General features: G+C 38.6%; 1 protein-coding gene across 2 annotated transcripts in view; it reads right to left on the bottom strand.

Moving 5' to 3' along the window:
• Positions 1 to 3121: 3121 nt before the first annotated feature.
• MFSD4A (major facilitator superfamily domain containing 4A) overlaps positions 3122 to 23248 on the bottom strand; it is a 49603-nt gene continuing 29476 nt past the window's right edge. For both annotated transcript variants that reach the window (XM_081948573.1, XM_081948572.1), the window contains exons 4-10: positions 15561 to 15729; positions 11160 to 11275; positions 10307 to 10480; positions 9028 to 9175; positions 6710 to 6780; positions 5784 to 5904; positions 3122 to 4754 (exon numbers count right to left, since the gene is read on the bottom strand). In XM_081948573.1, coding sequence (XP_081804699.1) covers positions 4693 to 4754; positions 5784 to 5904; positions 6710 to 6780; positions 9028 to 9175; positions 10307 to 10480; positions 11160 to 11275; positions 15561 to 15729 — 861 coding nt within the window. In that variant the 3' untranslated portion in view covers positions 3122 to 4692. The remainder of the gene's footprint in view (positions 4755 to 5783; positions 5905 to 6709; positions 6781 to 9027; positions 9176 to 10306; positions 10481 to 11159; positions 11276 to 15560; positions 15730 to 23248) is intronic.

Genomic DNA, 23248 nt, shown 5'->3' with positions numbered 1-23248 from the left:
TATTAAGGATTTCTTAATATTTGTCAGATGTTCAGCCTTTTGCCACAAGAGTCAAGTGAATTTATCTAGGGAAGTGTAGCTTCTTGTTCCTTTAAAAAAAATTGAAAACCTATACGTTTTATATATGTAGTATATTACCATTGTGTAAAATAATGTTAATATATAATAAAATTGCATGAATAGCCAAAGTTCTAAGTAAGTTTTCAGTGTTATTTTCTTGACTACAAGCATATCTAGACAAGGCATTAGGAAGACTTTCTTAATCTTAAGGTGTTTATAAGAAAAGAGAAAAATCTGTATCTTCAATAATAATTTTAATTACCAAATCTGATTCAGAGCTTTGCAAGGTTAATCTTACATTTCTCACGCACAGTTTGGAGGCCTAATTGCTTAAAAAAATATTAGTTACTGCACATCCTAACATAATGAAGTTGTTCCTTGAAAAATCAGTCTGTTTTTTTTTTCTATTACTTAGACTTTTGCAAGAAAAAAGTTATGGCACTCTTTCTTTTTACAAGAGTTGGGGAAAGTGTTAAATATTTTCTTTAAGAACTGATCGAGGGATTTATTTTGTCTAATAATGTAGGTTTCTTTTAAACGTCGTAGTAAATCATGTTAATATGTATGTGCAAGAAGACTTACATTTTTAAAAATAAATATTTTTTAACAAAATTTTATCTTGGAATATTATTTTCTTCCACGGTAGACAGAATATGTCGTACAGTACAATTTAAAAATATTTTGCCAGAAGTGATATAACCATCAACTGTTACCTAAATCTGATGTTATAGTACAAATTTATAGCCTGCTTCTATGGTACTGTTCTTGAATTTGGATAATTAAATGACACATATTCATCATAGAGTACCTTATTGAAATATGACGCTTGGAAATTAAAATACTACTGTGTTGTTAGGATTCAGTTTGAAAATCTTGTTTTGCAAGAAGAGAACAACCCTTCTTTAATACATCTTTAATGTTTTCAGAGATATTTGCAGATTATGATTATTTTATGGATAGTGAAGATTGCCCTCTCAAAGAAATAAGACCAGAGAAATATGTGTAAAGGATATCCTGTGACAATGATAAGCATATGACTGCCAAATCAAAATGTAACTAGCGCCTCTCCTACCTCTCAGAATTGGCTCTGAAGGACTTGATGAGTAACAAAGAAACAAGCAAGCAAGCAGGCAAGGTGACTTCTGAAGTTTCTTTTTGGGTTGCAGTGTGAAATGATCTAGCACCAAGGGCTGAATATAGTCCCCTTTCACTAGATTGGGATTATTTTATCCTACTTATATACCTTGCTTTTAAAATGACTGAATCCAAATCCCTTCCTTCCTATGTTTCCAATAACCAATCAATGCAGTGTTTCGTTTTCATATACCATATATCAGTTAGAGCAGGCTTCATATCTATTTCACAGCCTCCCAAATGGGAGAAAGTCATTCAGGTGCTGAGTTCTCATTGTAGATTGTGCAGTTTGCTACTTTGTAAATGTGGCAAAGTGCTTCCGCGGGTGGTAATTCTAGACTAGTAGGTGAAACTGACTTTTTAGATCCATTTCAGTCTGGTTTCAGGCCTGGTTATGGAAAAGGAGGTCACCCTATAGGAGACTTGGACTTCTCAGTGGCTTTCAATAGCATTGCCTGTGATATTCTCTTAGAACTGTCAGAGTTGGGACACACACGGTACTAGAATGATTCCATTTTATTTGGCCACCTCATTAGAAGGATTTCCAGAAATCCAGAAGGATTTATTAAATGTATATGCTATTCAACTCGACAACTCTGTGATTTCTGCCTCATGGCGGTTGGCTGTCTGAATCTTTCAGAGCTCATCTATGCTTTTTAATATCTACATCAATGGTTCTCAACCTGAGCAAATTTAAGCTGTGTGGATTTCAACTTCTGCTCTGGCTGGGAATTCTGGGAGTTGAAGTCCACACATCTTAAAAGTTCCTGAGGTTGAGAAACACTGATCTACATGTGAGTGCTGGGAGAGGGTGTAAGCTGAGCATATGTCAGTCATTAATAAGCAGATGACATTCAGCTCCACCTCTCCTTTTTATCTCACCAGGTGAGGTGCTTGGTGTTCTGAACTAGTGGTTGGCAAGTAATGGATTAGATGATGGCCAATAAACTGAGACTTAGTATAGACAAGACAGAAATCCTGTTTATGGGTGGCAGGTCTGTCTAGCCAAATGGTGCCCTGCCTGTCCTAATGGGTGTCTGCACTTCAGGTTATTTCTCATATGTATACCAAGCCTTAAAGTCATCCCAGTAGGCTCTCTAGGTCTCCTCCAAAAGGTCTTTACAAGGGAGAGAACTTTTTTCTGTGGCGGATACCAATTTATGGATCTTTTCCCAAGAAGGCTTGACTGGCACCCCTGTTGCATCATTTAGTTCCAGATGAAGACAACGTTTTTCTTTTCCAAGGCTCTTCACTTGAATCTTAATTCTATTTTTTTGAATTATTTTTGTGCAGCTGCTAGTGTTTTTGTTTTTATGTTATTTGTTTTTATTTATTTATTTATTTTTATTCAAATTGTATTTTTAGTATAAACCACCCAAAGAGCTTTGGCTATTGAGCAGTCTAGAAAACAATGAATAAAGCAACAAATCAGGTTTTCAGGTGAATAATCCAGATACAGCATGGTCAGTTTGATGCGGGCTTGCTAATTAAATATAATTTTAAAGATAACAAGAACCTAATTCAGGACCTCCTGTACATTTTGAATGATACTACCTCAAATTTGGAACGCTTGCTTTCCTGTGCAACACTGTTTTGAAATGCAGCCTGCTCCAAGTAGCCCGTTTCATATTTGAAACAGGAATATTTACATTCAGTTACTTTATTCATAATGTTTTGCCCATTTATACTTTTATATATTAAAACAATTGATAAAAGACTCTCCAAAGCAGATTATTAATAGTTTTTTTTCACATTTTTTGCCTTAGGCTACAAAAAACACTTGTTGCAGATTGTTTTACTCAGACTGAGTTCACACAATATGTTAATTCATATTTTGCTTAATGTGGGTTATAGAATAAATCACAATTGGTTGCATTTATATGACATACTAAACCATCTCTTACAAACCACAATCTCTGGTTCGAACTGCAATCAAAATAAACTGTGATTTATAAATAAAATCAAAACTGCGATTTATAAATTCAAATCAAGCAAACAAGATGATTGAAGGTTAAAAATTTTCAAATTTTCAATCCTGGTTTGTATTTTGGTATGAGCTATATTTGGCTATTGAGTGATCGATTGGATGCTGTACTCCAGCAAGTAGGTGGGCAAACTGAAATTTATTCTTAATTTTAATATATTACCTGTATAATTAATTTTTCACTCTCACATATTAAAAATAGCTTGAAGATAAAACAGTATGGAGACTTTTCTTTTGTAGCAGCAGAAGCTTCTGTCTTCATCAGTTTCAGCTTTGCATAATGCCAGAATTTCCACACATGAAATTGATATTAATATTGACCTTCTGGTCTAGAAATCTAAAAATCTAGAAATGGGCAATTAGAAAAGTTTACACTCATTGGAATATATAAACGTGAGTACACGTGCTCTGTAATAAGGACAGTGCATTTTAAGGTTTAAACAACATGGAAATCAAAGATGAGGGTGCATACCCATGCAACATAGCAATCCAAAAGCCACATTGCAATACAAATTTAGTATAAATATACAATTTTGAAATGAGAAGTGCAACAAGCCTCTTAGGAAAAATAGCTTAAGTAATGTTGCTGGGTTCCATCTTGGTCAATTCACAAGTTCATGCAACAATACTATATTTAACATTCCTTCATATATACATAACAGATGTATACCCCCTGGGACAGCATTTGCAATTCCACCTATCCCATTACCTTCATTTGAGCCAGTCATGAGAATAGCTATCACTTATTTAGTACTTCTCAAGTTCTCTTCCTGGAAGGCACCTATTTTACAATATTGCACAATTGCAAGAAACATAACATTTGTGTTCATGTACTTTAAATTTGGTAATACTTCAGAACTTGGGCTTTTCTGACAAAGTAGCCGATCTGGCTTATACCATTTAGTAGGCTAACGTTAAAAGGCCAGTTTATACTGATTCAATCAAACTTAACCCACCTTTACTTAAACTATATACTGTACTATCTACAGTGCCTAGGGCTTTTTACCACCAGTACATAGTAAAGTCCCATCTGGGGACAGACAAAACTTGAATACCTCAAGCTGGGTGGCAATTTTATAACAACATATTTATTCTGGCTATGTACAACACGAAGGGTAGAGATTTTTAAATTTTTCCTGCAATTAAGAGTTTTCAGCGTACATAATTAAGGGTGCTTTCCAAAACTTCCTACATATAAAATACCACTATATCTCCATTCCTACCCCCAATTTCCTGTCAGCAAGGTTTGTAAAATGACAATAGTACTTTTTTTCCCCAACTGAGCTTTTGAATGGACTTTAACTGATCATATATCAAAAGTTTGGCCTCTAGGATTCTGCAGATTGTCCCTCAATCATTGTTATGACCATTCCCTTCTAATCATAAATGGGAATGAATTGTAATCAAGGAGTTCAGTTGTAGAAAAATCAGGTAGTTTCAAATCAGGCTTTGATAACAAATCTTTCAGCTGAAATGACCATGTGCTTGATCCATGTAAGAATTTGCTGTTTTATTTAGCTCTGATAAAGTCCGTGTTCCCCTATTGTTGGCTGCTTGTCAGGTGATATATCCATATCTACAAAACAAGATTTTGAAGCTGTTATCTAAAATAAAGTACCAAATGTCTTTCACTGGCTGTTTAAAAAATTCATTAAAATACCACATACTTTCCCCCCCTACTTGATTTATGAAGTACTGGTATTATACTGGTTTACAACATACAATAGATGAGGATTAAGACTTGTACTTCTAGACATCAATTTTGGCAGGTGCTGTTCTTCAAAATGTGTATTCTCCAACTCATACATACATTATTCCTTCATATATGTACTGGTACCCAGGATACCTCATAAAGTAGAACCAAGTCTTGCATACAATTGACTTCTAAATGGGACAGTTTATGTGGATTTATGACTACTGAGGTAAACCTCCTCCCTAAAGCGCACAGCAGTAGGAGGATACATTTCTGTACTTGGCTTGAAAAATTGTGCACTTGAACATAATTAATACTAATAATTAAAAATAATTCTGACAGCATTTAATAGACGATTCTATGTTACATTACAGAAATGGGAAATCCCGCCTTTCTATAGGATGCTGGACTATTAATCCTTCAATTTAGGACATGCTGGATTGTGCAGCCTGGAAATGGAAGGCCTTAGGTTCCTTTTCCTTGATGTATAATTTCAGATTCCTTATATCCATGCTTCCTTAGTTCTTTAATGGAAATGGTGTCAACTGTAATTTGAAAATGTACATCGCTGGAGGTTTTAATCTTCTCTAAACATAGCAAAGAAAACTAACTACTGCTTATTTATTTCGTGTTTGTAGACTTTTCTTTCTTGGCTTTATTTTTCATGGTCTCCTTGTCCAAGAATAAGGAAAGTCAAGGGATATATGGTTGCTTGGGCATTCAGTCCAATCCAAGCAGGAAAGGGGGAAAGGAAGCAGCTGTAAAATAAACACTTCCTTGATTTTTCATAAAATTCAGAGTTTTTCCTCTGTCTGTTTTGTAGGAACATATACTCTCTTCCACCTGGTCTGCCTTCCTTTCTTTTCAGAAGTGCTGCTGGTGGGGGGGGGGGGGGGAAGCTGACAGTCTTACCTGATTGGGACTGAGGGTGAATCCTGTGGAAAAATAGAAGGAAGACGTAGAAAGTAAAGGCAAAAGCTCCAAAGATGGTTCCACACACCAGGAAACTATAGCTTCCTTGATCATGAATGATCTGACAGAAAGAAAACAAGGTAATTTAAGTTTTCAAGCTTTGGATACTGTCTTAAAAACTAATGAGCACAGCTTATTGTCTAGCAGGAAGAATAATGTTAAAGTGCTCCAGTATTGCTGACTGAGGTTATGCAGACTTCATTTCCCTACAGAAGAAGTTTGTGCCAGACTGTCTGACCTTCAGGGAAAGTAGCAAATGCCATCTGCTTCCCCAGGGTTTCTACCTGCTGGACATTAGTGTGTGTTTCCACTCTGTGTTTGTATGTGCATGGAAAGACTTGCAATTCAAGAAGTGCCAAAAGCTCAGAAGCAACATGGTTACACGAAGAAATGCTTTTTCCATGTCTTCAATTTAAACATCAGGGTCCTTCTAAGCTTCAATCTACTAGCAGATCACAATTCAGTGGAAATATGCACACTTTGCAACCTATGATTACTACTGGCCAGTCTTTCCACATATTAGAAATATGTCTTACAGAATTTTGCTAGCTTTCTTTGCACCCCTCCTCTACAAGCTGTCACCTATGCTAGAGGATACATTAGTGGTCCAGAATATGCTTCTGTGCCCCAAATTCCATATATAGTTTACAGCATTTTATTTATTTAAAACGCTCACATGGGACATCCCCATGTAAGGCTTTTCAGATACTTTTCTGGCATTCAGTTGGTGCAGACACTATTAACAGTCTTGGGATAAAATTTCAATTTTATCTTCAGCGGTTAAAATGTTCTCTTTATTTTCTGGGAGGTAGTTAGACGTTAATTTACATCCAGCAGAGTGTCATTTTGATATCTAATATACTTACCGACCCTACCAGCAACTGTAGAACCATCTCTCCAATTCCTGCTCCTGTCACCAATACAGTAGTGGCACAGCCTGGAATTAAAAAGTTGGCATCTGTTTTAATTATGCAGATGATATAATATTGTAGTCTATGACTGGAACATTCAAATGTAAATGGTAAAAATTAATCTCTAATATAAATGACTTGTCAAGAATGCCACCTGTCTTGTGCTGAAGTCCTAGATAAACATTCGGTGTTAATGTGCCTCTATCAAAACAAATAAGGAAGAAAAAAGCATCAGGATTTGTGGTTTATTCACTCTGGAAGAAAAAAAATAATCCCTTGAGAGCCATTCTGTGACTTTTCACTTTCAACATTTACCCAATAATGTGGTAGCATTTAGCTGATCTTGGCTGATTTAAAAAAAAACCAAGAAGGTGTGGTTCTTGTTGTATTACGATGGGAATGATTACAAAATATCAGGGCAGTAGAGAAGACTGAGAAGTTGAGAAAAAAACCTCCCAGAAGAATTATGTTATACAATAATATTATATAGTATATACAATATTGTATTGCATTTAACAATATGTGCAATCAAATCTGGGGCAAGGCAAATAATACCCAGAATGGGAGAAATAAGGTGTGACAAACAAAGCAAATCAGATCATTCAAACCATTCTCTCTTAGAAAGGCTGGCAGAATATCAGGAATTTATTTGCACAAAATGAGAGTTCTATGGGAGTGAGATAGGCAGAATCTCCATTACTGACTAATTTAGCATCACTCAGCAAGATCTGAGCCAATGTAAATCAATCTTCCTTTCTGCTATTTTGGCACAATGATGGTTCAGTGACTCTAGAATAGTGGTTCCCAAAGTGTGTGGTACTGCTTTCTGGGAGGCGGTGGGATGACTTAGGGGGGTGCTAACAGGCAAGGGGGGGGGCGGCACGGAGTGCTAACAGGCAAGGGAGGCGGTAGGGGGACGCTAAGAGACAAGGGAGGTGGCAGAGGAGTGCTGGAGGTGGCCCCCTTGCACCCGCTCCACACGGACGCTCCACTCTTGCCTGCCTCTACCCCTCCCAACTTAGAAATGCAACACAGGTAAACATGTGGTGGTGGTGGGGTCCTCGCTCCATTCGTAGAGGTGGCCTTAAAAAGCGAGCAGCAGGAAGAAGGGCCCTTGGGGTGGTTTCTCAAACTTTGAGTTGCAAAGTAATCTCATTGAAGGCTGAAATATAGGGAGATTGTGGAAAACATATACTGTTTTTTAAAAAATAAATAAAAAAGTGGTCTAATTAGTGTCTAAAGTTGGATATTGTCACATACAGGAAAAAGCAAAGCAAAACAAAAGTATAATAGAACAACGTCCCATATTAGAAGAAAATGCTGTCTAAATGTTCCCAGTATGCCAAACAAGATGTTTTATAACCAAATGGAGTCAAAACATTGCAGTTTTTTTGAAATAAAGTGCCCTTCCTATCTTGATATTTATGCACAGTGAGACCTTTGTCACAGATAAACCTGGATAATGGCATCACTCTTATGTTGTGTGAGTATACATGAGCTGCAAGACTTGTATTTTGCCACAGTATCATCTACAGCTCCATAAGTACTACTAGGGTTTTGACCAGCTGCTTGGCACCAATATATTGAGGAATACTGAAAGACTGATCATGTGGGGCAGTCTAGTGAGCATTTCTGAAATGGCAGATACCACAGAACAAAGTCTTCTTCCTTCTCTACCCCCACCCCACCCTGTTATTTTGGGGGGAAAAAAGGCAGCAGTGTGTGTGAATGATCAGGCATGTACTGTATTACACAGAATTTACTGAACAGTGAAGTAGTTACTAAATTTTACTGAGTTTACTGAGTTACTAGTTACTAAGGTTCTTGAAAAATGACTATCAGACTTTGAAAACCTGGTATCACTGGATCATGTTCAACAATTTTGTTGAATTAACATTAACTACAAAGGTTTTTAAATTGGATTTTGAATAAATGTGCAATTAATTGTTACAGTTTTGAATTTTACTGTTACTATCTTCCTTCCGTCGTGCAAACCGCCCAGTCACATGACCCCCCCAGCCACGCCCACCAAGCCACGCCCACAGAACCAGTAGTAAAAAAAATTGAATTCCACTACTGGATTGGGGGGGTGGGCACTGAGGATCAGTTTGTAGCACCAAAGGGGCGGTGGACTGAAAAAGTTTGGGAACCACTGCTCTAGAAGATAGTAAGTCATTAATGCGCTCCTTCTATGGGTCCTATCACCTGTTTTCCTAAACTGGCATTCTCCAGCCACTCATTTTTTAGCAAAAGAAAACACGGGGAGACTTTACCTTTGTACTGGAGGATGTCCTCAGTGTAGGCCAGCACACTGGGGAATGTGCTACTGAGGAAGAGGCCAAGAGAGGCAGTCCCCACAAAGAGAAAAACCACACTGGTTGAAAAAATTAGAAGCAGGAAGAATGTTATAAGTACGCCAACCTGCAATGACATTAAAAGGGAAAGTAGAGGGATCAAGACAGTCAAAGTCAGCTGTGAAAGAAGGAACGGCAATTATAAAAATATATCACAAAGAAAATAATAAATACTACTCTACAGATTCTGAAATCAGCATCTAAAATTGTAGGAAAAGTTTAGACCGAGTCTGGGGGGAGGAGTCAAGAGAGGAATCAATCTGGAGTCATTAGGTTTCCACAAGTGATCCAAGTGTACTCCCCTACCTGAATTTTGTTAACTTTTTATCTAGTGCTAAATTACTGCTTTGTGTATAGTTAGTTGACTTCTATAAGTATGTGCTACAAATCTTCTTAACTGGAGCTTAAGGTATGGTCCTGGTTCTTTGTGCCTGTCAAAAATGTTCCAAGAATCTTCGCTTGACACCATTTCAGATTCTGCAGGAAATTCTCAGGAGAGAGATTGACTAACATGCTGATTGACTAACATGTCCTCTCATTGCTCTCTTACTTCAACTTTGTACCTTGACACCTGCAGCAAAGAACCATAGACATACTGAAATGGGAGCCAACATTTTGAGTGATTGTTGCTATTTTCCTCCAGGGTTTTGCTACTGTATTGTCTGTGACGTAATTTTCTTAACATGTACTCTGTATGGTTAATGCCATTGTTTTGTTTTTACTTAATTTAGTTCAGAGAAGTATTTTTCAGAGTTTAGGAAAAAATAGGGAACCTGTCATACAGAAAGGAAGTAGGATACATGGCTACAGGGGAACTGATAAGAATGTCTCCATACATTGCAACCTTCCTCTATAGGAGAGATCCTTTATTCTTCTATGAACAATGGTCCATTTGTTGAAAGATACTTCTGGATCTGAATTATCAGAATCATAATTAGCGATTGCTTTATAGTTGTATTTTGTCTTAGTTTACATTGAGATAAATTTACAATTTATATATAAAGATTGCTTTGTTGGAAATCCTAAACTTTCATTTAGACCTGTAGTTCATATGAGTCCCCAAAGGGCAAGTATATTAATCTGTCCCAATCACTTCCAAACATGATGCCCTCCAGATGTATTGAGATACATACCACTTATTTATAATGACAATGAACACTAGTTTGTTATTTACTAGGTGAATAAGATTTGTCCATACCACGTTGATGAAAACCATGGTTGCTGGCTTCATTCTGTAGGAGACAGGGATGGAAATGAGTCTGCCCAGTGTGATGAAGCCCCAGAAGAGACTCGGCAGATAGCCAGCCCTCTTGTGCCCCACTGAGAGTGGTTCCTCTACTGCATAGCTGTATACAAAGCCAGAGTATTCACCCTGAAGAGATGAAAACATGATTCATTATATTTGCACATTTTCTGTATTGAGCAATGACTATAGCATTCATCTTTTATTCATTCAGATGAGTTTTGATAATAGATAATTACAGTTCTCTATACAATGGATAAAAACAGTTAAAATAATGGTGTTGTACTATCTGGCACAATTTAAATCAAAAGATAGATTTTAAAAAGTCATTGTGAAATCTTTTACTTTAAAAATAAAATAAAATCCCAGAATCACTTAATTTGTAAAAATAACTTGTAAGAATAAGGTACTAGATGTCGGCAACAAAATAAAAGGAGGGGAGAAATACATTTTTTTAAAAAAGTAAGTAGCTAGGTAAAAAGTGTTCTGTCCTTGCCAAAGAATTTTACCAACAGAGCAACAAAAAACAGCAAACTTGGAAAAGAAAAAAAAAAGAAACATGTTTATGGTTGAAAACTACTCTTTGATTTTGTGACATATGAACATTTTAGGCCAGCTGCTGAGATCACACCTGGAACAAAATTAAATTTTCTACATGGTAGTTGCTTAGCATCTTTGTTAGCCTCCCTCAATCTTGCATTCTCCAACTCAGCAAGCCCCAATCTCCAAAGCAGCTTGATTGGACCTGGGAAAGCTACTCTTGTCGGAAAGATGTGGGCCTGATGTTTTCTTTGTCACTTGCCCTTACCAGGATCCCATCTGTCATAAAAAGGAGAAGAGCTCCAGTGATATGGACACCAAAATAAGAGCAAGGAAGTCCTCTGAAATTCTTGCTTTGGCAGCACCCAAAGAGGTCATTGTGTCCTGAGGAGAGAAAACAATGCCATTTAAATGTATTGGTTAAATTGCTAGTACTGTATAGCTAGCCACTTTATACACATAGGTTTAGCATAACTCACAACAACTCTCATTTTGATCACTTTATATTTAGTTTATGTATTTATAAATTTTATTTTTTTGTGCGCCATTCCAAAAAATTCTGGTTGGCCATTCCTAGTGTATTAAAAAAAAAAGAAGGGCAATATTTTTTTGTGTCCCACAGTTTGTTGGTTTCAAAGCACAATGTTGGTATTAAAGGAGAGTATGATATCATTCTTACCTCCCCAATCTCTGCTGTAAATCTGTAATTATTACAAAGAAAAAAAAACCTAACCAAGGCTATATAAGGTTATACAAAAGATACAAATTTTAAAATGAATAGATTCCTTATCTGCAAAAGATGTCCAGGTGTGTTAGACCGCAGTGCTAATGCTTTCTAGTCAAATCAGTCAATAGATTGTGATAAGGAACCATGCATTCTAAAATCTGAAGGGTACCAGCAAAAGAAAGGTAGAATAATGGTATATTGCAGGTTAATTTTGCTGACCGCCAGCACTTTGATTTTCACCAGGCTCAAGGTTTACTCAGCCTTCCATCCTGAAACCAATGAGAAGCCCTTTTTTCACTCATCTTCATTATAGCGCAAGGCATGATTTTCTTGGAGGAGATAGTTGGATCTTTCTTCCTCAATTCTAATAGTCCACTATTCATAAAAATTATACCTTTTACTAGGTTTGAAGAAAGCCACCCATTGGTAAAGGTGCAACTTTCAGGGAGAGGATGCAACGATGGAATCTACCGTATTTTTCAGAGTATTAGACGCACCAGAATATAAAATGCACCAAGATTATGAAGAGGTAAATTAAAAAAAAAGTTTTTGCACTCTGCATACCTCCCCAAAACGCCCCGTTTTTCACGAAAATGGGCCTGTTTTTTTTTTTCAAAAAAGGACATCAATAGCCTTTAGGAGGCTTATAGAGTGCTCCTGGGGGCTGGGGGGCAGCAAACGTGGGCAAAAAACGGGCCTTTTACACTCATTTCTGCCCTCCCAAGCCCCCAGGAAGACTCTGAAAGCCTCCTAAAGGCTATGCATGACCATTTTGGTAAAAGGGGCAGGGTTTCAGGAGGCAAAAAAAAAAAAAAATGCATTCAGTGTATAAGACGCACCCAGATTTTCAGCTTCTTTTTTGAGGGAAAAAGGTGCGTCTTATACTCCAAAAATATGGTATATGCTATCAGTCCTTCATTTAATCCCCAAGAGTTTCATATCCTATGCATTCTCATTAAAGTGCAACTAGATCTAGATCTAAGTGAAACAAAAGGTATAGTCAATATGTGACAAAATAATTTTTGGAATCAATTCAGGAGCACTGCAGTTCTGCTGGAAACCTTCCAAGATTCAGTTGATAGCTGTTTGTATGACCCAGCAAGACTCTTATTATTTTTCATTGCTTCTAAAAGCTGTCTTACTCTCATGGTTTGTGCTTCCCAGGCTAATGTCAACGTTTCTTCATTTCTCATATGCACCTAAGGCATATTGGCAGGTATTGCACTTAACTGCATGGCTTAATGAGGTCTACTTAAAGCCACCATAAAATGCAAGCACATGCTCCTGAAGTTCTTAAGATGTAAGTTGATAGATGTTGCTGCGAAGCTATCAAATAAATAAAGCAACACAGCTTTAGAACACATACAGAAAATTGCTTCCTATTAGAAGTAACCTTCTAGGCATATACTGATTGCTCTTCATCTTCAAACTACACACTGTGAAATAATTGTCTTTTTTACTAATGAGACTTATTGCAGCATAGGGATAGAGTTACTTTTGGGCAGTGAAAAATGGCTTCTTCATTGGGAGACCAAAGTGAATATGGATGGAGCCTCATTTTCAAGAAACAAGAGTTTTTTTAATGGACAAATACAAACAACTGTGCTAAATGCAGTCCACAAGACAATCTATTGCAATTATATTGCATGCTCACTCGTGCGCGTGCTTCGCTCGTGTGTGTGCACTGGATGCGCACTGCACGGACATGCACAATTCAATTAAAATTGTTCTGCACATGCGCAGAACTCAAAAACAAGATGGTGACGGCAGCGACGAGGAACCGGTTCCGGGGTGTGTGTGTGTGGCAGGCCTGGGTCGCTCCTGGTTCCAGCGACCCAGGTCACCATACCACTACCGGTTCATGTGAACTGTTAGGAACCCACCTCTGCTGTATTCAATTAACCCAATTTTCTTGTTCATACACTGAACTTATGTCACTTAAGAGGATATAAATCCAAGCCGTGCCTGAACATCTTCAGGTACATTATAGGTAATTCATTTGATCCCATGTATTGTATGAACACAGCTATTATATGATTTGTTCAATTTTGGCTGATTCTGTTGCAGGAACTGTGGCCAATTCAGGCTAGGAGAAAGTGGCAAGAAGGTGACAAGCAACAGGGAGAAAGCAGAACTATTTAACTCATGTTTTGCATCTGTCTTTACACAAAGGGATAAAACAGTCCAACCTATCAAAAGCAGCACCAGAAAAATCAGATTAGGAACACAAGTTGAAATAGGGAAGAAAATGGTAAGTGAGCACCTATCTACCCTAGACGAGTTCAAATCACCAGGACCGTATGGATTACACCCCAGGGTTCTGAAGGAACTAGCAGACGAGATCTCAGAACCACTGAATTATATCTTTCAGAGATCCTGGAACACCGGGGAACTACCAGAGGACTGGAAAAGAGCTGATGTGGTTCCCATCTTCAAAAAAGGGAAAAAAATAGATCCAGGAAACTACAGACCTATCAGCCTGACCTCAATACCAGGAAAGATTCTGGAAAAAATAATCAAGCAACGAATTTGCGAACACCTAGAAGCAAACAAAGTAATATCCAAAAGCCAACATGGATTTGTTAAAAACAGATCATGCCAGACTAATCTTATTGCATTCTTTGATAATGTGACAAAATTAGTGGACCAGAGGAATGCCGTTGATATAGTTTACTTGGACTTCAGTAAGGCTTTTGATAAGGTAGACCATAACCTACTACTAGATAAAGTAGAAAAAAGTGGGTTGGACAGCATCACCATCAGATGGATTCGTAACTGGCTGACCAACCGCACTCAATGGGTAGTCCTCAATGGAACTGCATCTACATGGAGAGAAGTATGCAGTGGAGTACCCAAGGCTCTGTTTTAGGCCCAGTACTCTTCAACATCTTCATCAATGATTTGGATGAGGGAATAAATGGGGAACTCATCAAATTTGCAGATGACACCAAGCTGGCAGGAATAGCCAACACTCCAGAAGATAGGCTTAAGATACAGAAGGATCTTGACAAACTTGAACATTGGGCACTATCTAATAAAATGAAATTCAATGGTGAAAAGAGTAAGGTTCTACATTTAGGCAACAAAAACGGAATGCACAGGTACAGTATAGATGGTACCTTGCTCAGTAGTAGTAACTGTGAAAGGGATCTTGGAGTCCTAGTGGACAACCATTTAAATATGAGCCAGCAGTGTGCAGCAGCTACCAAAAAAGCCAACACAGTCCTAGGCTGCATCAACAGAGGGATAGAATCAAGATCACGTGAAGTGTTGATGCCGTTTATAATGCCTTGGTGAGGCCACACTTGGAATACTGCATTCAGTTCTGGTCGCCACGATGTAAAAAAGATGTGGAGACTCTAGAAAGAGTGCAGAGAAGAGTAACAAAGATGATTAGGGGACTGGAGACTAAAACATATGAGGAACGGTTGCAGGAACTGGGTTTGTCTAGTTTAATTAAAAGAAGGACTAGGGGAGACATGATAGTAGTGTTCCAATATCTCAGGGGTTGCCACAAAGAAGAGGGAGTCAAACTATTTTTCAAGGCACCTGAGGGTAGAACAAGAAGCAATGGATGGAAACTAATCAAGGAAAGAAGCAACTTAGAACTGAGGAGAAATTTCGTGACAGTTAGAACAATTAATCAGTGGAACAGGTTGCCTCCAGAAGTTGTGAATGCCCCAACACTGGAAGTCTTTAAGAAGATGTTGGATAGCCATTTGTCTGGAACGGTATAGGGTTACCTGCCTAGGCAGGGGGTTGGACTAGAAGACCTCCAAGGTCCCTTCCAACTCTACTATTGTATTGTATTGTAATAAACCATGATTCAATAAGCCTGCTTTAACATTATGTATAAGTGCCAGAGCTTCATAGAGCAGCACATCACGCTCTATTGGTTTTGCTGAAAGCAAAGTAGACCCAAACTGGAATAATTGTTCTCACCTATTTCTACTTGGATTTTTGATGAGGAAGTAGAAGAGTCATCTTTGTCAGTTATCCGTGTTTCCATCGCCAATTCATCTGCAGGTAACAGTGGGGGGCTGTCAGTGGGGCAACACGGCACAAGCCTTTCCTTGTACAGCAAAAAGAATACTGCAATAGGGACAGGCAGCTAGAAAGCAATAGAAAAGAGAAAGGACCGTTAGCCAAGCAGACCTGCGTTGTACTATATCCACTGTATAGGTTGTATGTTAGTTTTTCTACTGAAAGGGACTGATTTGATTTTTTTCCCCTCAGGAAACTCTCTGACGTTACTTGTGTGTATAGCATCATCTTTTCCCAGCATATACTAAGAGGTATAGGTAGCATGACTGCATGCAGACAAGCACAGCTTTCCTGATTTTAAATCAGTGAATTGGAGCAAAAAATGTTTGCAACTGCTGCTTCTACTGGCGAGAATATTGAAAAAGTTGCCTTTACGAAGTTTCTTTTGCTACATTAAAAAAAAAAAGAACAGGTTCCACTGGAACATATAGACAGCAACACATTTTAATTGATTTAATTCAATTTGGATGTTGCCCAATTCCAAGTAGCTTGGGGCAGCTAACAACATAAAAATGGCTGAATATAGAATTTTAGTCAAAACAATGCAAAACAATTACAACCCCCCACCCCTACCCCAAGATAGCTTCCTGACTACAACGCAGACATAAGACATCACAAAGAAGGTAAATCCATCCACCCTATCCTAAGCCCTAAATAAATTGTCTGGTCTTTAACGATGCAATCAGGGTAAGGACTATACCGATCTCAAGAAGGAACTCATTTCAGAGGATATAGTTTCTGATTGCCAAGAGATGACACTATTTAATGAAGGAGACCTGAAGTATGTCCACTCACGTAGCTCTTACTAGCTAGGCAGATAACAGGGGTTCCTTGGATAACCAGGCTCCATGCCATGTAAGGTTTATAAGTTTCAACCAGCATCTTGAATCACACCTGGAAGCATACTGGCAACCATTACAGCTTGCAAAGCAGAGGTGCCACATAGGTATACTAAGACCTGCCCATCACTGCCTGAGCTGCTGCATCCTGGGACCAGTTGAAGGTTATAAATAGTATTCAAGAACAACCCCATGTAGAATGTGTAGCGACAGTCAAACCGTGAAGTGACAGGGAGTAACTAGCTGGGGGGGGGGGGGGGGGGAGGGGAGGCTGACTGCTCCAGGTGAACTGTACATGAAATGGAACTATGGAAAGGCCCTCTCTTGGTCTTCCATATCTATGGCATAAGATAGGCATATGTGTAGTGCATAAAAATACCCCTGAGCTTCAGCTGATCAATAGAGGAGATGCATTACAGCCATTATGAGTAGCATGCTTGGCTCACCAAATGACAAGCTGTAAAACTCAACCCAAATATAATATTGGATGTGTTTTTCAGAAAACTTTATCCGATAGGGTTTTTTTTGGTGTCAATTAAATTACATCATGCATTTTAAACTAAATGTACTTCTCTGCCAACTGAAGAAACAAAATGCTGTTTCTCACTCTGCCAGCAGGTGGCAGGCCAGGATCACAGATGCTAGCAATTTGGTACCAGCAGTGAAAATAGCTTTGCATTCTACATGAACATTGAGGCTTGTATTTAATGACTGCAACTAAATTTTGCACTCCATCTGGACAGGCATTGTCTAAAGATCAGGCATGGATCCCAGAAAGTTCCCGAGGACACTTCATCACTACTACTTTACATTGTTGCATTCAGATATATGAAAACAGCTTCCCTTTGTGGCTTTTGCCATAATATAAAATGGTTTGTTAAATGCACACTGATTTTGCTAATCCTAGTGAAATATTTTGTGCATTGGCAGGGTAGAAGTTGTATCTGAAAGTAATTAAGTAATGTTAATTGAAGCTATCTTTTTCCTGTCCCATCTGATTGATGGTGACTGCTAGAACATTCATAATTAACGAGCAATTGCTCTAAGATTATTATTTTTTCTGTCTGTGACTTAAGAGAGCTGTAAATCCACATTTCCTGATTTTTGTTGGCTCACAGAGTTATTTCAAGGTATGGAGCCTGCCTGCTCTCCTCTCCTCAAATGAATTCATTTAAGAGGTCTCTATTGTTCATAGAACAATAGAAACAAGAACAGCTAGTTCAGCCCCATGGAAGTAAAACATTTTCCTTTAATAGTTAGAATCTTTCCGGAGGTCAGGACCAGTTTGCGTTAATGGCAAATTTGCTATGAAAATGAGAACAGCAAAAACAGATGCATATTTCACAGATCATTTAAACAATGCCAAGCCATAAAATATTGGGCAAACAGTCTCTGTTACGTGTTGGACTATTCCTATATATGATTGGAATAACAATCCACTTGCAGATGGATGCAAGGATGAATGAGAGCAATGGTTCAGGGTATGTGAGACCTACAAAACTGAGGAAGGCCAGTCCATGTAGCTATTATCTTGGCTGCAACCTTGAAGGAGATTGCTAAACAAAATTAACATGGCATATAAAATAACTTAGAACAAGTACCAGAGAGCAGCAAGGATAATCTGAATCATGAATTATATACAAGAACTCATAGCAATCCAAAATCAAATAACTGAAATGGTATTAATGGCTGTCCCACATTACATATTCCCTAGTGGTGGGATTCAAAATTATTTTACTACCGGTTCTGTGGGCGAAGCGTGGCGTGGCTTGGTGGGTGTGACAGGGGAAAGATACTGCAAAATCCCCACTCCCTCCACACTCCAGGGGAAGGATACTGCAAAATCTCAATTCCCTTCCCTCCCCACTCCAGGGGAAGGATACCATAAAATCTCCATTTCCACCCCACTCCAGGGCAAGGATACTGTAAAATCCCCATTCCCTCCCCACCCACTAGCCTTCTTTCCAGCTCCGTTCTCCTATGCAGTCTGAAGCCAATACTAATAGAAGTTATGGGAATGACGTATCTTATAAATTATAAATTCTTGAAGCTGCCAGTTTAAGGAAGTCCTGCTCTAATCCCTGATTCTGTTCTGCTTGTTTTTAATCTCCTTATGCCAATCAGCTGGGACTCCGGAGCTGGGACTCCAATCAGCTGGGACTCCAGAGGTGGTATTTTGTGGTTCTCTGAACTACTCAAAATTTCCACTACCGGTTTGCCACAACCGGTCAGAACTGGCTGAATACCACCTCTGATATTCCCCTTCATTGTAAAATCAGGCAAATTGTCTTGCTAAAGTGCAGCATTTTGCTAAGTGGGGTCAAACTGGGTCAAGAAGAAGAAATAGCTCACAGGCATAACGAATCAGATGTTTGCAATAGCTTTTCTTCAAACATGTTACGTAAATAGCACTGACTTGAAATACTGACTTCACCGCCAAACTTCCCTTGTCCTCAAATTCACAGTTGCTGTTCATTTCTGGTGGACTAATGTCAAGAAATATACATCTTCATCACTGCCATCCTAATTCATGTCATAAGCTTCCATCAAATTGGAAAGACCAAGAATTGTCCATTTTTTCAGTCTGAAGCCAATACTAATAGAAGTTATGGGAATGACGTATCTTATAAATTATAAGTTCTTGAAGCTGCCAGTTTAAGGAAGTCCTGCTCTAATCCCTGATTCTGTTCCGCTTGTTTTTAATCTCCTTTTGCAGATCTATTACCTGGATCTCAACATTCACAATAACATTCCAACATTACATAAACCTATTGCGGGAAGGATGCATGTAGTCTTTGCTTAATGACCAGTTCAATGGTGGGTTCCTACTGATTAGGACCGGTTTGGCTGAACCGGTAGAGGTTTGGCGGCCTGGGTTGCTGGAACCAGAAATGACCCAGGCCTGCCATGCCCCCGAACTGGTTCTCCGGGTGGCACCATAGGTGCCGCCATCTTGTTTTTTTGCTTCTGTGCATGCGCAGAACAATTTAAACTGTACTGTGCATGCGCACGCGTGCTGCACCCATGAGTGAACTGGTAGTAGTGACTGCCGGAAACCACCTCTGGGCCAGTTGCTTAGTGAGTTATAATGAAGCTCCCCAGAATTACTTACAACCCATTTTGACGTTCCAATGGTGACACACACAGCCTGTAGCCACGTGTGATCGTATTTTGGGCACTTGGCAATCAGTTCTCATTTGCAATCATTTCTATTATCTCCCAGTCACATGAACACAATTTTTGGCAGTTTTTGCTAGTTTCCAATTTCTGGCCAAAAACACCAATTAGAGAAAACATATACTTAATCAGAAACTAACAATGGCTACTGCGTATAAAGAAAATCTTTATAAGATGTTCTACAGATGGCATCTCCCCCCCAGCACGGCTCTCTAAAATGTTTAAAAATCTGGCCCCAAATTGTTGAAAGTGTAAAAAACCACCAGGCACTTTTTATCATATGTGGTGGATGTGCAATGAGGCAAAAAAAAAAAAAAAAAAAAGGAAAATGATTCAATCATGGTTGGAACAAATGGTGGGAGACCAAATCTTGTTTAAACCAGAAATTTTTCTCCTAAGTATAATACCGGAGGGGTTTAAGAAAGATACACTTTATCTAATTATACATGTACTAACTATGGCGCGCATAACTTATGCACAATATTGGAAAAAAGAAAATACACCATCAGAGCTAGATATAATCAGAAAAGTGTTGGCCTGTGCGGAAGCAGATAGGCTCACCCTTGAACTTAAAAATAAAGGATAATCGGAATATTTTGAAGTCTGGAACAGATTTTATGATTGGTATAAGACAAGGCGACAAGACTGGAACAAACTGTATATATTGTGATTGGACAGAAGGATAGACAATGTGTTAAGTAGGCTAGTTGTTAATGGTTGAGACGAGCTGTATATAATGTGAATGTATGGTCACTTCGACTTCGCGGTACTGCATTGTTTGAAATGTAAAAATAATAAAAATATATTTTAAAAAAACAATTAGAGAAAACAGATTTTGTTTAATGACCGTGGTGTTTTGTTAATGGCCACAGTGTTCACTTATCGACTGTCGCATTTGCTTATGGACTGCCGGAAAAGCAGTTGTACAATTGGGTATGGTCACTTGATAATTCACTCATCGTGACTTATGAGCATAATTCCTGGCTCATTTATGGTCATAAATTGAGGACCATTTGTACATATAGTAAGGCTCTATACTGTAAATTGGGAATAAACAAGCAAACGCATAGGAAGGAATTACAATAAGAAATTTGTTTTTGGTGTTCCTGTTTCTTTCTTTCCAAGATTTGGTTTTTAATTAAAGTGACTATGAAAATAATATTTGGTTTATTTCCTTATTATTCCACCCCCATGCTGGAAACATCTGACAACAGTGATATTAAGGTATTTTTTCTCCACCATACCTCCAAGAATAATGTACTCCTGTCCTTTTTCTCCGATTGTTTTCTAATAGCATACCTTTGGTGTCTGCTTATTTACAATCTATGAGGTCAATTTATGAAGACCAAATGCTGAACTCAGTAGGGATCTAATCTTTGCAGCAAAACTCTTCTTAGGAGAGAAAAAAAAATAGCCTGAGGTCAACCAGAGACTCTCATGAAACAAGAGATTGGAATGAAGATTGCTAGGCCTAGTTTAACACTCTATGCCACATATAAAACTTCCTTATTTAAGTAAAGTTAAAGTTCACCTGCAGGAACTTTAACATGATACATCCCAACTGAATAGCTCCCAGAGACATTGAGAGGCATATTCTGCACATTGCAAGTGAAAAGACGCAAAAAACGTAGATGCTGCATTAGTTGTTGTTTCTAGTTGCTTCTGAAAAGTAGCCTTAGGAGTCTGTTGCAAGAATTTAAATAAGAAAGGATTAAGGCAACAATTGCTGTAGTTAGATCTTCCACTCTCAGACAAAAAATACTGTGAAGCTACCATACCAGGAAAAGTACGACTTGACTTTGAACAAAAATAAAAAAGAAATATCTGAATATCTTAAGGGATTGCACTTTTTAAAAGACATTATCTTGTCCTGTAACTGAATTTGCTCTTCCTACACTCGAGTAACATTCTTCTACCTCCATCTAAGTATTCTACAAACACAACTGTTCAATTCTCTTCTTCCTCTGAATTTTGCTTATCTTTCACCTTTAATTCTAAGAGTTAAATGGTGCTGCTCAGCCAATTTGGCTTCTACTGCTGGTTTATCTGCCAAGATACATATGGCCAGAGCCAAGACACTTTATTGCAGGATCTCACAATTTGCTTTTAGAGTGACATTGGTAATATGGCTCTGTTGCTTAATAACAAACCATGGTGCCAGATTCACCAGCCTACTAGAAGGCGAAACAAACAGTGCATTCAGAATCACTTTTGTGTTTTATGTTTCACTAATGCTCTACCTACAGGGCTAACATCTTTGCACCCATGTAGCATAAATAGAGAATGCAAACAATGGATTCCCCTGTTATCCCAGCAGAGATGAACTGAACGTCAACTCCCATCAACCTCCAGACACTATAAATCCAACAAATCTGGAGGAGACTGGGAAAGCTGTTAAATGCCTTCACAGCAGAGAGTCTACTTCAAAGAAATCTTCCCCTCCCCTGTGGATGTGGTGGATTGTTGCAACATTCCACATAACAAATAGTAATATCTTATATGACCTACCATGGCCTGAACTAATTTTTCAAATCAGATCAAATAAATAGTGAACAAATAAGCAGAGTTTGCTTCCCAAACAGTTTAGGTGTTATTACCCGTCTGGCCAGTGAGAAGGGGTACTGACATCAAAACTTCTATTACTGATAACTTGTTCACGCATCTATCTCATGGAAATAGTTTTTGATCAACATTTGTACACAGTAAATCATTTGACCCATTAAGAAGCTGTGTAATCAACACAAGAAAACATCCCTAGGGTTAGTTTTCAATCAAACATTAGAAGAAAGGGATGACCTTATCTTGTCAAGATTCTCTCCCAGCCTTATTCCACTGCTTTTAAGAAAAATCTGCTGAAGAGGAAATTTTAGCAGATACAGTAAAGCTCCATTCCCTTTACACCCATCCCATGGAAATCGTCAAGAAACTACTGAAAAAGGTGGCATGCAGAGCCATTTGTTAGGGCACGTGAGACGTTGCCCTCTCAGCTCCAACACGCATGCACACGCTGGCTACCTGACTTCGGCCTTTATTTTGTACCTGAGGGCGAAAAACAACCCAACGTGCAAACCGGAAGTTCCGGAACAGACTTCCGGGTTGCCCGTAGGACCGTTTTTCACCCTCCAGAGGCTTCAGGGAAGCCCCCCCGGGGGGGGGCTGAGGCCAATTTTGCTCTCCCCTGGCTCCTAGAAAGTCTCGGGAGCCTGGGGAGGCCAAAAAACAAGTCCATTGCACGCCAAAAGCAGGGGGAGGACAGTGGTCGCACGCACATGTGCACGGGGGTCACGCACATAGAATTAGAGGTGTGGGCATGCCTGCATACACCCCCCCTAAGCTCACCCCCCCTTTTGGCATGCGATGGGAAAAAGGTTAGCCATAACTTAACTTAACTTAACTTTATTGGATTTCTAAACCGCCCCTCTCTCAAAAGAGACTCGGGGCGGTGTACAGTCATATTAAAATAGTTAAACAGTAAATATACATGTTATAAGTATAAAATAAATAAATTAAACATAGGACTGGAGGAGGTAGTAGAAGTTCCATGTACAATTTAGTTAAGTTAGAATAAAA

Source organism: Natrix helvetica (genome assembly GCF_964273705.1).
Source record: "Natrix helvetica genome assembly, chromosome: 3".
NCBI lineage: Eukaryota > Metazoa > Chordata > Lepidosauria > Squamata > Natricidae > Natrix > Natrix helvetica.
Note: the sequence above shows the minus strand (reverse complement) of the source record. Positions and strands in the feature narration are given on the sequence as shown.